This window comes from Emydura macquarii, unplaced genomic scaffold (genome assembly GCF_026122565.2).
Source record: "Emydura macquarii macquarii isolate MOO-44397 ecotype Brisbane River unplaced genomic scaffold, CSIRO-AGI_Emac_v2 contig_1551, whole genome shotgun sequence".
Taxonomy (NCBI): Eukaryota; Metazoa; Chordata; order Testudines; family Chelidae; genus Emydura; species Emydura macquarii.
In genome coordinates this window covers 4,609,373-4,623,016 of record NW_027131688.1, presented here as the reverse complement: position 1 = coordinate 4,623,016, position 13,644 = coordinate 4,609,373, and the positions used below count along the sequence as shown (strand labels likewise).

The 13,644-nt window shown below is 41.7% G+C and overlaps 1 protein-coding gene across 2 annotated transcripts in view; it reads left to right on the top strand.

The window, feature by feature from the left end:
* Positions 1-13,644, top strand: part of MDGA2 (MAM domain containing glycosylphosphatidylinositol anchor 2) — a 628,431-nt gene that overhangs the window by 467,395 nt on the left and 147,392 nt on the right. For both annotated transcript variants that reach the window (XM_067554719.1, XM_067554718.1), the window contains exon 9: positions 12,361-12,630. In XM_067554719.1, the coding sequence (XP_067410820.1) occupies positions 12,361-12,630 (270 nt within the window). The remainder of the gene's footprint in view (positions 1-12,360; positions 12,631-13,644) is intronic.

The following is a 13,644-nucleotide window of genomic DNA, read 5'->3' as shown; positions in this document are numbered from 1 at the left end:
AGAAAATAAAAGTGTAATATCAGCTGACAGCTCCCTAAGTAGGCCCTCTCACTGTGGTGGAACACGTAAACTTGGCATTTTAAACTAAAATAAATAGATATGGTTATTCCAGTGACTGACCTTCCCTTACTTGCTGGAGCAAGTACAGTGCTATGAATACTGCAAAAACTGACATTATGCAACTAAAAATCTTAGTTATCTCTAGCAGTTGGTGTTTTTTTCAAGTCAGAATTGTCAGTGCATTTTATGTCTAGACTAAAAAGAAATATGTTGGCATTAGTATTAGTATAACATAGCACCTAGGAGGTGTTTTTTCTTTTTTTTTCATTCCCCGCCCCCCCTCTGTTTTCTGGTCAGTTCATAGAGTAGTGAAAATGCTGGTGAAAAATTGTCACCAAAAACGTGACAAAATATTTTTTCACACAAATATTTTGGCATTTTTCAACCAGTTCTACCCAGGAATACAGGATGGTCACTGAAAATTATATCTTGCCTGTTTGCAAAATAAATAAATACAAGCATTGGGATGTGCCATCAACTGGCATATATAGATATTGCTCCATCAAAATCAATGGATCTATGTGAATTAACATTTGATGTGGATCTGACCCATTGTGTTAAAAAGCTGTCTGCCTAAGAAATAATCTCAATATTTAGAGACCTGTGCAAATAGGTGATAATACACTGCAGTAGGCAAGTTTATTTTTATTTCCCTCTAGTATGTTTTTTCAGAAGCAAGTGATGTAATTTATAGGATATGATTGATGACACTGCTACTGCAGTTTTTCAGATTCATTGGCATAGGAAAAATCCTGCCCATCCTAATTATCTCTAGTTATCAAAAATGTAATTCAGAAAGGCATCTCATTTACCACCATTCTACTCTCACATCATCATCTCAAGACAAAATAACTTGTCTGCAGTAGACAAAGATAAACAAATCTGCAGTAGGCACCTATTCTCATATTTTGGAATTTTAGAAAGTGTGTTTTGCTAAACAGGAAAATGATAGATTGCTCTGGATTGAAATTAGAGCTGTTCAAAATTCATTTTGAAACCTCTGCTAGTGCCACGAACTGAGAGTAAATTTCCATTCAATTAATAAACAGTCACCAAAGGACATTTATTGTTTACAATTTTTTTTAAATTGTAAAGCTTCAACTCTGTTTTTAAAATGTCTGTGCATGTGTGTCTTTTTAATTAAAATGTTCATTTAATGGATATCTGTTAAAGAGGTTCAGAATCTGAGTTTGAGACATCCAGCAATCTGGCTTCTACTGGAAAGTTGTTGGCACTATTTTCGTGGAGATCATGAACATTAGATTAATAGATTAAAGGCCTTTAATCTAGCTAGTCAGATCTGTATAACACAGGCCATTAAATGTCACCAATAACTTGTGTTTGATGAAAGCATCTTCCGGAAAGACACCCACCTGAAGACTCAAGAGATGGAGAATCCACTACTTCCCTTGGTAGTTTGTTCCATTGATAAATGATTAAGAATGAGGGTGATTAATTTTCTATGTAATAAATAATAACTTATTTCTAATTTGAATTTCTGTGGCTTCACTTCCAGCTATTGATTCTTAATCTGCCTTTCTCTGCTAGATTCAAGAGTCTTTTAGTACCCAGTATTTTCTTCCTGTGAAGATATTTATACACTGTAATCAAGTCACCTTTGTCTTTTTTTTATATATAAACTAAATAGATTGAGCTCCTTAAGTCTCTCACTGTCAGCCATTTTCTCTAGACCCCAAATCATTTTTGTGTCTCTTTTCTGCACCCTCTCCAATTTTCCAACATTCTTGGAGTCTCTGATCTGCTTGGGATATGGCCAATAATTACCATGCCTTTAAAAATACCATATTTATTTCCCCTAATTATCCTATCTGATTGGAGTAGTCAGAGTGGGAAATTGGGATTTCCTGCGTTCTCATCTCAGCTTTGACACTGACACCTTCTGTAACCTTGGGGAAATCAACTAACCTTCCTTGAATACCGAGGCAGGGCTCGATGGAAGCTAGCCCTTACTTTTTCTCAGTGGCTTCAGTCATCAAGGAAGCACAGCTGAGCGTGACAGGCAGGACGGGATGTCAAAGGCATACCTGCCGTCTGCTCCCAATCACTTTCCTCAGTGCTTCCCTTGCCATCAGTGTACTTTTAATGTGTAGTTTGCTTTAGAGGAACAAACTGGATCGGGAGCCGTTTAACACTCCCTGCTCAGCATTTATACAAATGTCTAAAAGTCAGAGGCTGGGGAGCATTGATGGAGTGGGATGTGCTTTCAAATCCCTTCTCTCGGCCCAGCTGCTCCCCCTCCAGCTGCTTCTCACAGACAGCTGGGCTGCTGCTTTGAATCCTTTTTTTTTTTTTTTTCTGTTAAAGAGGCTAAATCATGAGCTAGAAAGCTTCCAGAGCAGCTTTGTCTTAAAAAAATATATATATATATTTTCTAAGCCACCCATGAAGATCTGCTGGAGGAAGAGGAGGTCTCGGGCTAACTGGATGGAAGAGGTTGGAGCTGTCAAAGGCTTCCTGAGAATATTTCCTTCCATGCAGGTCAATGAGGGTTTGCTCCATAATTAGTCCAGCAGCTCAGCAGTAGCCGTCTCTGTGTCAGTGCAAATTCCACAACCCAACGAAGATGCATGCTGGGGGTATTGTTGCAGTTTCACGTTAAGAGATTTGGTTTTGCTGTGTTAAATTCTGTGGCTTGTGTTACACGGCAGGTCAGATACATTATCATAATGGCCCATTCCTGGATTAAAATTCTGAATCTCCTCTGTGCACTCTGAATGTTGATAAACCCCAAGCACAACTCAGTGGCAACTGCTGCATTTCACCTGGCTTTGCACCATAATCCTGGAAGATTCATATTTTGGTATGACCTTGATACAGAACCATAAATTGAGGCAGGTTCAGTTGAAAGGCATGTGAACTTTACCTGATCTTTCAGTAAACATGGTCTGAGTTTTGAATTTGTAAGGGAACGTGACACCAGGTGAGTTTCCTGTAGTTTTGAACTTTGTTGTAAATATTGTGGTTTAACAATATGATCTAAGAAAGACAGCCATCCCTCCCTTCCTACAGCTTGAGCCTGCAAACATGTGATCTACTTTGCCAAAGAAGCCAGTGGGATCACTTGCATTCACGGAGTTAGGCCATGTCTACACTACAGAGTCGACTTAAGGTATGTCGACGATCTTAGGTCGCTTTAATAACATCAGTTGAGCACGTCCATATACTGCTCCTTGTGTCAGCAGAGTTTGTCCACAGTCATTACTGTTGCATCAGAGAGAACGTTGCATCGTGGGTAGTCGTCCTACTGTGCAACTCACCACCTTCTGTCACCCTCTGCTGCTGGGAGTTATGGGAATGGCTTGCGGTGCATGATGGCAATTTGCATCAATTTTGAACAGCCCTTGTTAATCACATCTCTGCCTGGCAGCATGGATCCTGAGCTGCTAACCAGACTGGTGATGAGACTTATGAACACAGTGCGACTGGTCCTGCAGCATTTCATAAGCTGCAAGACAGAGAGTGAATCAGTGATGCCTGCCCTGTTATCTGCCCTGGAAACCAACAATTCAAGATTGCTGCTGGCATTCATGCAACAGCTTGCCATGGTGGCCTGTTGGTACTGGACTTGGGAAATAAGAACTGAGTAGTGGGCTCACATCATGATGAGCAGTAGCTGCAGAACTTTCGGACGCGCAAATCCACTTTCCTGGATGGAGGGGTGTGGGCCAGGGGGAATGGGCAAGAAGGTTTGTGAAGGGGGTTACTATTAGTGGCTAGGGAGTCTATTCTGAATATTGGTGCCCTTTTCCACAGGCTAGGGCAATCAAACCCAATAGTTCTTGCCAAAGGGAAACCCAGGATGCAAGAGTGCATCTCCTGCATACACGTGGATTCAGACTGGCTCCGTATGCTGCTCGCCTATGTGCCGCTCTGGTCCCTGCAGAAAGTATTTGCTGGATGGTGCTGCAAAGTTTCTTACAGTGGGGTGAAACAAGGCTCTGCCAAGAAACCTTCGGCAGCAGATTGCAGAATACCTACAGGAAATTTTCCTAGAGATTTTTGTGGCTGGTTCCCGGGACATCCACATGTACATTAACAAACTTTTCTGCTGTGGCCCCACTGTGTAGATGGGCAGGCTCTGTTCTTACTCTGTTCCTTATCCCTCCTCTTCCATATAAAAAAGTACATGAGAGTTCAATCACCTCTCACCGTGCAGTATCAAAACAAAATGAGCAATTCCCAGAGCTCCCCTCTCCTGCGTCCTGCATGCCAGAGCTGGAGTGCTGGGACTGGCTGGACCCCTCCAAAGTGAAAAAAGAGGTCCTGACTCACCGCAACACCAGACAACCCTGCCATGTGCTTCACATGGTCCTCCAGCTCCACTTCCTCATCCATCACTTCCTCACCTGGATTGAGTCTGCTGGCCACTGACTCCAGTCCTCCTGAAGTATCCATGGGACTCTTGGCACTGGAGATGGGATCATTGCCAAGGATGGTGTGCAGCTTCTTTTAGAAGCAATATGTCTTCTGCGCTGCATCACAGCAACGGTTGGCCTCCCTTGCCTTCTGGTACACCTGCCTCAGCTCCTGGATTTTAGCACAACACCGCTGAGTGTCCCCCTCGTGCATGCCACCTGCAATCAGCCGATAGGTATCGAAATTCCTGTGGCTGAAGCAAAGCTGCGGCTGCACAGCCTCCTCACACCATAGACTCAGCAGATCCAACAACTCCGGTGCGCTCCACATGGGACAGCATCTGCTGCTTAAAGCTGGGAAGTCAGCTGGGAAGATGCTGTGTGAGCTGTACCTGCTGAGCAAACAGGAAGAGGAATTCTTGGGCCTTTAAATGGGGAAGGAGCGCTGACCTGTGTACCTTCAGGGCAGCAGAGTTTAGACTGCTGACCAGAACGGTCAGGATGGGCATTGTGGGACACCTCCTGGAGGCCAATTTGGGCAACATAACCAAGCAACATAACTACACTCACTCAGTGCCTCACTCTGTCACAAAAAGCTCTATGTGACTCGTCAAAGTGGTTTTATTTTGTCGGTGTAGCAGGGGCGTTACATCAGCGGGAGGAGCATTTGTGTGTACGCCACCACTGTTTTGCCGAGGAAAGCTGACTTTTGTCTACAAAACTATGTGGTGTAGACAAGGCCTAACTCACAAACTTTTTTACAGAATCAGGCTGTAGGTACAGATCAAATGGTGTTGGAAAAGAATTGAAAACACAGAAATGGTATATATTTATTATAATATAAACGGCCTCTGTTTCAGACAAACACTCATGCACACATATACCTGTATCAAGAAATTCTTTATATATACTTCCCTCATCCCAGTATATTTATGACATGCATATATATAAATCCATCTATGGTATAAATTATCAAAGGCAGGCAAAACCAAAGAAAAATACTGTTAATGAAAGCCATGCCTGCTTGGTGTGGGATTCTGTCCCTCTCTGGTGGCAGCTAGCCCAGTCGGAGATTGATGAGTCTGCTATAGCCGTGGATAAGAGAGATGCATCTTTTAGCTCAGGCAGCAGAGGCTCAGGCATTAAGCTTTGGTGGGTCCAGGTTTGATCCCAGATGCCGTTGACCAGGGTCTGTCAGTGTTACATTAACATAAAGAAAATGGCATACAAGGAAAGCATACAAATATGTTATCTCTGAAAATCTAATGAAGTTTTAACAGAACACACTGAACTTCATAAAAGTAATCTTCAGAGTTGAGTAATATTGCAGCAAAGACCCAAACAGACACAAAAATAGAAGAAATAAAAGTAATTGGCCTTTGTTATTAAGCATGATACATAACAGCACCTAAGTTACCCACACAGGCAAGTTCCCTCAGTAACTGAGAAAAGCTGCCTTTTAAGTTATTCTGGAATTATTCTGATTTTTCTACTGCATATCCCTCAGGCTATGTTTCAGTCAGTCATGGAAACAACACTTATTTAAATTTGTCCCAGCATCACCAGCAATTTAAACACACTGTAAAACAACATGAATAGCCAAAATCAAATGCTTATATAATATTTTCCTCACAGATCCACATTATTAGTCAGTCTGTTATTCTTCTGGAAAAGCAAAAATGGAATTCCAATCACAAACGATATAAAGAGAGCCCAGACCCTAGTAAATGCTCTGATGTCACCAGTATGGACATATTAGAAGTAGATACTGTGACCAGAAGGAGAAAAGACTTAGGCTGATGTTTGGTGGTGTAGAAAAACCTTAAGATACACAGGTTGATAGAAGAGTTTGACTTTGAAAGGCTTAAGTGATGAGACAGCCAGATCACTTCTTTTGTCTTGGGATAGCAAAAAAGATACGAGAGACCCCAAATGTGGCTATTAGTCGGTATCCTGGAGGTGCAAAAAACTAAAGACTGGTCACTCTGGGAGAGCAATGTCAGTCCTGTGGACTCGTAGTCCAAAGGCACTTCCATTAGTTTTATACATGATAGTCTCCTGGGCTTTTGTGCAGCTTCATCTATTGCTGAATTTGAGAGTTGGGTTTGGGAAGGCTCTTTTATCTAAATAGACCTGCTAGCTGTTACTATCAGGTATTGCTGTTGGAGTCCCACTTGTCTTGGCTGATGTAGGGAGATAATTTCCCATCTGTTGTTTTGTTTTTTCTGAGTCCTCCGATACCAGTCCAGACATCCCACCAGGGTTTACTCAGTATTAAGGCTTGGGGATAATTATCCATTGTAGTTGGCATTTATTGTTGCTATAGTAAGGTTCCTAATAGATGAGCCAGTTGAGAAGTATTCTCCAAGAGAAGTGATGTCATCACAGCAGCAAGAGTCCTGTGGCACCCTAAAGACTAGCAAATTTAGTCCCTCTTCGGATTCCGAAGTGAGTTTCTGCCCATGAAAGCTTAGGCCCAAATAAATGTGTTAGTCTTTAAGGTGCAACAGGACTCTTGTTATTTTGCTAAAAACAGACTAACACGGCTACCCCTCGGGATATCATCACAGTTCTTTTATGTTCCTATCTCTGCTTGCTGGAAGACTGGACCAAATACTCATGCCTGGACTAGTATAAGAAAACTTGGAAAAACCAGATTAACAGGGAGCAGTTTTCACTCCTGGCCACAAAATCTAAGTAACGTAATGGAATGGGATATTCTCTCATTAGAAAACCCTACTACAGACAGGGACTGCCCTGACACAGGACGTACAGTGGAAAGCAGTTACCTGGCAAAAAACTTGTCACTCTACAGAGCCTCAAAATCTTCCTGGTTATCACCATAATGGTGAAATGGTGCTTAGACTCTCAGACTCATTAAACATGAATATAACTTCTGTTGTAACATTAGAAAGTCTGTCGCCCAAGGATAATTGTTCGAGAGAGTGAAGTTTATTTCCTTTGCAATTTCTCCCTCACTTTTTTTCCGGAGAGGTGAGAATCCTGAAAAGTGGGAACAAATGACGCAAGTGAGTCAGACGTACATATAAGTCCTGTACAGCTAGAGAATGTTTCCTCCTGGACAATAACACCTCCAGTGGAAGTTTTATGCTTTTATACTCTTCTCTTGGAACCCCTGACCAGGCATCATGTTTTGTGAAGGTCCTCACTTAGCTTTTACTGCGAGCCCTGGCCTGTTGTAATCATTGTTTTTTTCCTTCTTTTCTGTATCCTTTATAAAAGGTTGACTACATTTTTGATATGGTTGTTGCTGTGGAACTAAGCAGGCCAAGCTCTGTAGCCACAAATAATGTTAACTGTTAAGTGTTGTTCGGTGACAGGGTCACATGAACACATTTGACTCTCTGGGCCCATTTATTCCTTTGAAATTAATACAACAGGCCTCCAGCTTTCCTGTGGTGTTCGTCTTTGCTTTTTATTTTATATTTTTAAATGCAGGCTAATACCGTTATAAAAAAAATAATGAATGAATGTTCTGAGCTGTATCTGAGCCTGGTTATTTCTACCAATCAATAGGTAAAGTCTGGTCATGCTGGGATTGGCGCTCATTATTTAATGTGTGTTTGCCTTTTTTAAACAAAGAACTTTTCTTTAAAAGGCAAATATCTCCTGATGGTAAATAACCCATATTTGCCCCTCTGTGGGAGTTATCTGGAGTGGGGAGTGGGAATTTTTTTGTCTTAAACTTGTGCAGTTCCCATGGTGTTCTTCCATCAGGAGTGAGGTCCTTCCCTCACACAGAAGATATGGGGGTTTCCCCCCTCCCAAATTTGTGGTTCCCTGTGATTTCCCTGAGAGTTTGGAATCCTCCAGAGCTGTCATGCAGCACAAGGATGTCACTGACGTTGCCTGCACCTCCATCTTGTTGCATCCTGTGAACAACATAGTTCCAGCAGGAACTTCCCAAATCATAGGCTACCTGCCTTGCAGTGGGTTGGTGGGGGGCGGGGAGGGAGCAGACTTCAAATAATATGCGGAGGAACCAGTGCAAATGACTATGTACGCTGTGGACAACAGGGCGTTTGGTTGGGGGAGGAGGAGGAGGATGTTGGAACCTAATGGAGCCCCAGGCACCCTTTCTTCCTTACCCAACATTGTAACATCCCCATGGAGGTAGTTCCATGGAGCTAGGAGAGGGTAAGTGGGTGGGAGGATGAGGGCCTAACCTTGTTGACCTGAACACACAGATCACAACGTTATGTTCCAATAACATGACCAGAGACTCTTTGTCCGCCCCACTTGGCGATACTCTCTGGCAACTGCGCCATCAGAATCTATTGTAAACTCTCTTACGTTAGGGCCTGGCGGAGAACAGTCATTCTGTTCGGTGGAGGATTTCCAAATTTCGAAACTCAGTTACTTTCTGGTTTGGAACAAAAGCCAAACAATTCAAAATTCTTTGTGAAACAAACAGAGTCTGATCCCTTTTGTTTAGAAACACTGCAATGTTTTTTGCTTCAATATGAAATTGTGCCTTGGAGGCTGAAGAGAAGCCAGGAGCAGAAGAGTTTGCTCCTGGAGGAGTGCCAGCTGAGCTGGGAACCTCAGAGCTTGGGAGCCAGCATTCCCAGAGCTTCCTCAGTCTTGCCTCTCCATCAGCCCACCAGGTAGGGAGCCAAAGAGCTGCAAGACTGGAATTGTGGACTCCCCAACAACCCACCGGGTGAGCTGCTGAGAAGCCAGTCAAAGGAACTGGCAGGAAATCAAGCCGGTTTTGAAACCTGTCTGCGTTCTCCAGTGAAAAACTGTGTAGTCGAAGGATTTCCGGCTAACTCTACTCATTTTACTGAATACAGCCTTGCCTGCAGCTGTATAGCCATAGCTAGCTGTCTAGTCTGTCTCTGTTGGTGTATTATGTGTGCAGAAAACTTATAATACATTGATACTGGAGAACAGATCTGGGTAAGGATTTAGGGATCTTGCTGTTTTAGAAGCTTTCTGCTCTTTGGAACACTTAATGGGCCTGCTGGTTTCAGTCTGTGTAGCTCCATGGATCTGGCCCAATTAATCTTTAGACTATTCATGAAGGCCTAAACCCAGCTGTGACTGGTATAGAGGCCCCAGAGGCAGCAGAACTGGAAGGTCACAAAAGATGGAAATGGATAGGGCATGCATAGGCTGGGGGAGGGTCAGGGCTTGGGATCGCAGAGGTGCAGATTCAGCTGTCATCTGTTTATTCATCAGAGCAGGTGTGTCTGTCCCCAGAGTTAACATTTGCCACCTCAACGTACTATGAACAAAATTCTTCTGCTTTCCATGGCTATCACTGCCGGTGTATTTTCCTTCACACCAGTGATTTTTTTCCCTCCCTATGACTTTGAAGATGTTTAAAATCATTTTAAGAAGACTAATCTTGCTGATTGTTACACAGGAATAAAGTACAGCAGCTGAATACCATCACCTGTAACAAATGTTGTCTAAAAATGATATGCTGCAAGGTTTAGGATGATTTAAAGTATGCTGTCTCTGGTTATGAGTCGTCTTTAAGCAGCAGACAATTAACAACACTGTTTGTTGTAGGTGCATTTCCTATTTGGGTGGGTGGCGGTATTCATTTGTAGTTTTCATAATGCATAGGGTTCAATGCCAATTGTTTGAAGGTTATTGGTATCACTGATTGTTAAATAAGCTAAAATCAATGAAGAATCTAAGAACAATATGTGATAGATAGTAAAAAATTGAATAACACACACTCTCAAATAAAGATTTTTCTCTAGTAGAACTGCTGAGGAATTTTCTGGCAATGTTTTTTTCATGTTCTGCAAAATTGAAAAGTTCAATGAGGAAAACTAAATGAAAATTTTTGGAGGTCAGTTTGAATTGAAACATTTATAGTCCTCAAATCAACTTGAAGTCAGTGTGACATTAAGCTGCATCTGCCTGAGCTGCCACATTGCCTCATGGGAATTGTAGTTTGCCTACCCTCATTCTTATTTCATCAGAGCAAAATCAAATGTTGAAATATCAAAATTTCCCATGGGACCAAAGTTCCAGTTTTCACTCAGCTCTATTCTACAGTAAACTAGTATCATCATCACAGCAAGACTTGTATTTATTAATATTAAGCTATTTGAAATTTGCCACATACTGCAGATAAATCCTGCCTGATACAAATTTCAGTCTCTAGACAGGCCCAGGGTTGCTGCATTGCAGGGACTTTAATGGGTGCGGCCATGACCTGTATTTACCACAAATCCCTTGATGTAAGGCTGCTTTACAATCCATTAAACGGCTCATTTTGTGAGGTTTTGTTTATTTTTAGAGGTTTTACATTTTACTTCATCGATTAAAGACATGAAAACTAACATGGGATGAAATCTGCCTGAGGACTTTTGGAAAGTAAAAGGAAAAAAAAAAAAAAAAAAAAAAAGAGAGAGAGTTTAATCAGCCTCCTGAGAAAAAAGAGTGATCTGTAACTTTCTGTGCTCCTTAGACTGTACCGTCTTTCATCATGCCTTTCAAAGCCTCTTGTATGACACTGTTTCAAACACAACGGCAAAGGTCTTCGCTTCTCTATAGGCAGTTGCTTGAATGAAAGTTCTACCCCATTAATACCCATCACACAGAAGGAAAGCTTCATATGAGAGGGCAGTTTCTCTGTAGGGAGTCTTGACGGGTTTAGAATGAGTAAACTCAGTTTCATACAATATGTAATGACTATAGGGGTAGGGTTGGCTCTGAAAGTAAGACCTTTTAGACAGCCCTTTTCATAGGGATATGTAGATTTCTCATATGTGTCTGGAGTAAAAGCCTCAGAGTTTCTTCTCTTTATTGGTCTAAAAGGAGCATAAAGATGGCACATAGCTTTTAAGAGTTTTCTCTAAAACTGTGCTTATCCACCATCAAATGTCTCCCCCTTTCTTAGGCCGCGTCTACACTTACAGGTTTACAGCGGCACAGCTGTACCAATACAGCTGTGCCGCTGTAAGAGCGCTTGTATAGCCGTGTTATGCCAATGGGAGAGAGCTCTCCCATCGACATCATAAAACCAGTTCGAGAAGCAGCAGTAGCTATGTCAGCAGGAGAGCGTCTCCTGCCGACGTAGTGCTGTACACGTGAGCGCTTATGTTGGAAAAACTGATGTCGCTCGAGGGTGTTTTTTTCACACTCTTGCGCTATAAAAGTTTTGCTGACATAAATGCTAGTGTAGACATGGCTTTACTCACATTTAGCTGATCTAAAGAGCCACTCTGAAAGTTCTGGCTAGAGCTGGGAGGAAACCAGATTTCCTTTTTCCTGGGAAATGCTACAATTTCTATTTTTTTCCATTCCAAAATGGAATGAAAATCAAAAGATTTTAATTTTTCATGCAAAATGAAACTAAATATATATATATATTATTCTGATTTTGACCATTGCAAACTGGTTTTGTTTTTTTTAAATATAAAAACAATTAATATGATTTCTATCAGTCATTTTGAAACAGAAAGTCAAAACATTGCACTCTGGAAATGGCAGTAGATATTTCAGACAATTTGATCTCCATCCATGTCCAACTTTTTGTGTCTTCTCCGAGTTCATGGTCCTATAACTGTTGTAGGTCTCCATCACTCTGGAAGGCCCTGATTCTCCATTGCAATCCACCCCCACTATGCCAATTGAGGGGATAATTCCTGTTGTGTTTCCTCCTCTCATTTAAAAAAAAAAAAAAAGAACACAATAGTTGTCAGTAAAATTAAGTTTCATCTTAGCTAACAGACAGAGATTACAAACAGTTGCAATGTAGTATTTTTGATGTGTTACTTTTGTTAATGAATGTTCCCTTTAATGGTTATCCACCTCTAATCTCATGGACATGTGGCAGTTTCACAATATTGTAACCATTTGGGGGACATATTATCATTATTTACCATGCTTATGTTGCTTTCCTGGATTACCATCTCTAATAATCTGTTTTCTATAGATCCCCCTGCTGTGGAGCCAACATTCCTGGAGATTAGACAGGGCCAGGGTCGAAGCATCACTATGAGTTGCCGGGTGCTGAGAGCGTCTCCAACTCGGGTTCTGACATACGAGTGGCGACTGGGCAACAAGTTGCTGCGGACTGGTCAGTTTGATGCTCAAGATTCTACGGATTACATCGTGAGCAGCCTTTCCAGGGATAGTTATGGGATTTATAATTGTAACATCATAAACGAAGCTGGGGCGGGCAGATGCAGCTTCCTCGTTACAGGTAAGCTTTCCAAAGTGTTGGCTCTGAGTTTCCCTGCCGTGTGGTGCTTTCTGCTTGATAGAATGAGAACAAAAGCATTTTGAGTATCCACGTGTGGCCTACCGTAAAGCTACTACTGCTGTGCCGGTGGGTTTATTTTTAACATAAGATTTGCATCCCTGGTAACACACGTGTTACTTACTGCCTGATGTTTGAATGAAAGAAGGTTGGTCATTAAGTAGGTAATTAAACTTGTTTTATTGGGACAAAGATCGCTGCCACTGCTCCTGTGACAATGCAAGTCAAATATCCGTTATGTCTACAGGCGTTTGCGGTCGAGATTGTGACATAAGACATTGCTAAGAACAAACCGATGACAAACTTTACAATCCACCCTGACTTTATCATTGGCTTCAGATAGATATAAAGAAGGTACTTCAAAACTCCAGGTTCAGGTAACTCTTGTATGGTGAGGGTTTGAAATCTGGATCTCTCATTAAAAGACATACAAAGAGATTTTATGATTTGGATATGCCGTACCACAAAGTTAGGTGTGATTGGCAGTAAATGCTGACAGCATTGTGCCCCTATTGAGGTAATCAGTGTATATTGTGGTTAAAACTGCCTCACAAATCTTAAAGATAAAGGGATGGGTGAGTTTTAATTCAAAATTCAGCGCCCTTGGTCAAAAGACATTGGATATGGTGGTAGGGGAAATAAAGACGAAGAAGGTTCCAAGTGTTTAAAGACATTCTGTTTTTAACAAGAGCTGCCTGGCATCTTTTCCTTAGTGTCAGCACCGTGGATCTCAACATGCCATGCAAACTTGAGTAGGTGAATACTCCTATGAATGATGTCTGTGGTCCTTGTTAAATTTAATCAAGCTTTAGATTGGCTTGTCTATTTAGATCCTAAATGAAGGCAATTGTTGCTGGAGACCATATGTTTTTGCAACTAGTTTGGTTCATAAGCATTGATGTTTAATCCATAGAGTGGCTTGGAAGGAAGCAGGAGAAAAAGTCCATTTCCTCCAAT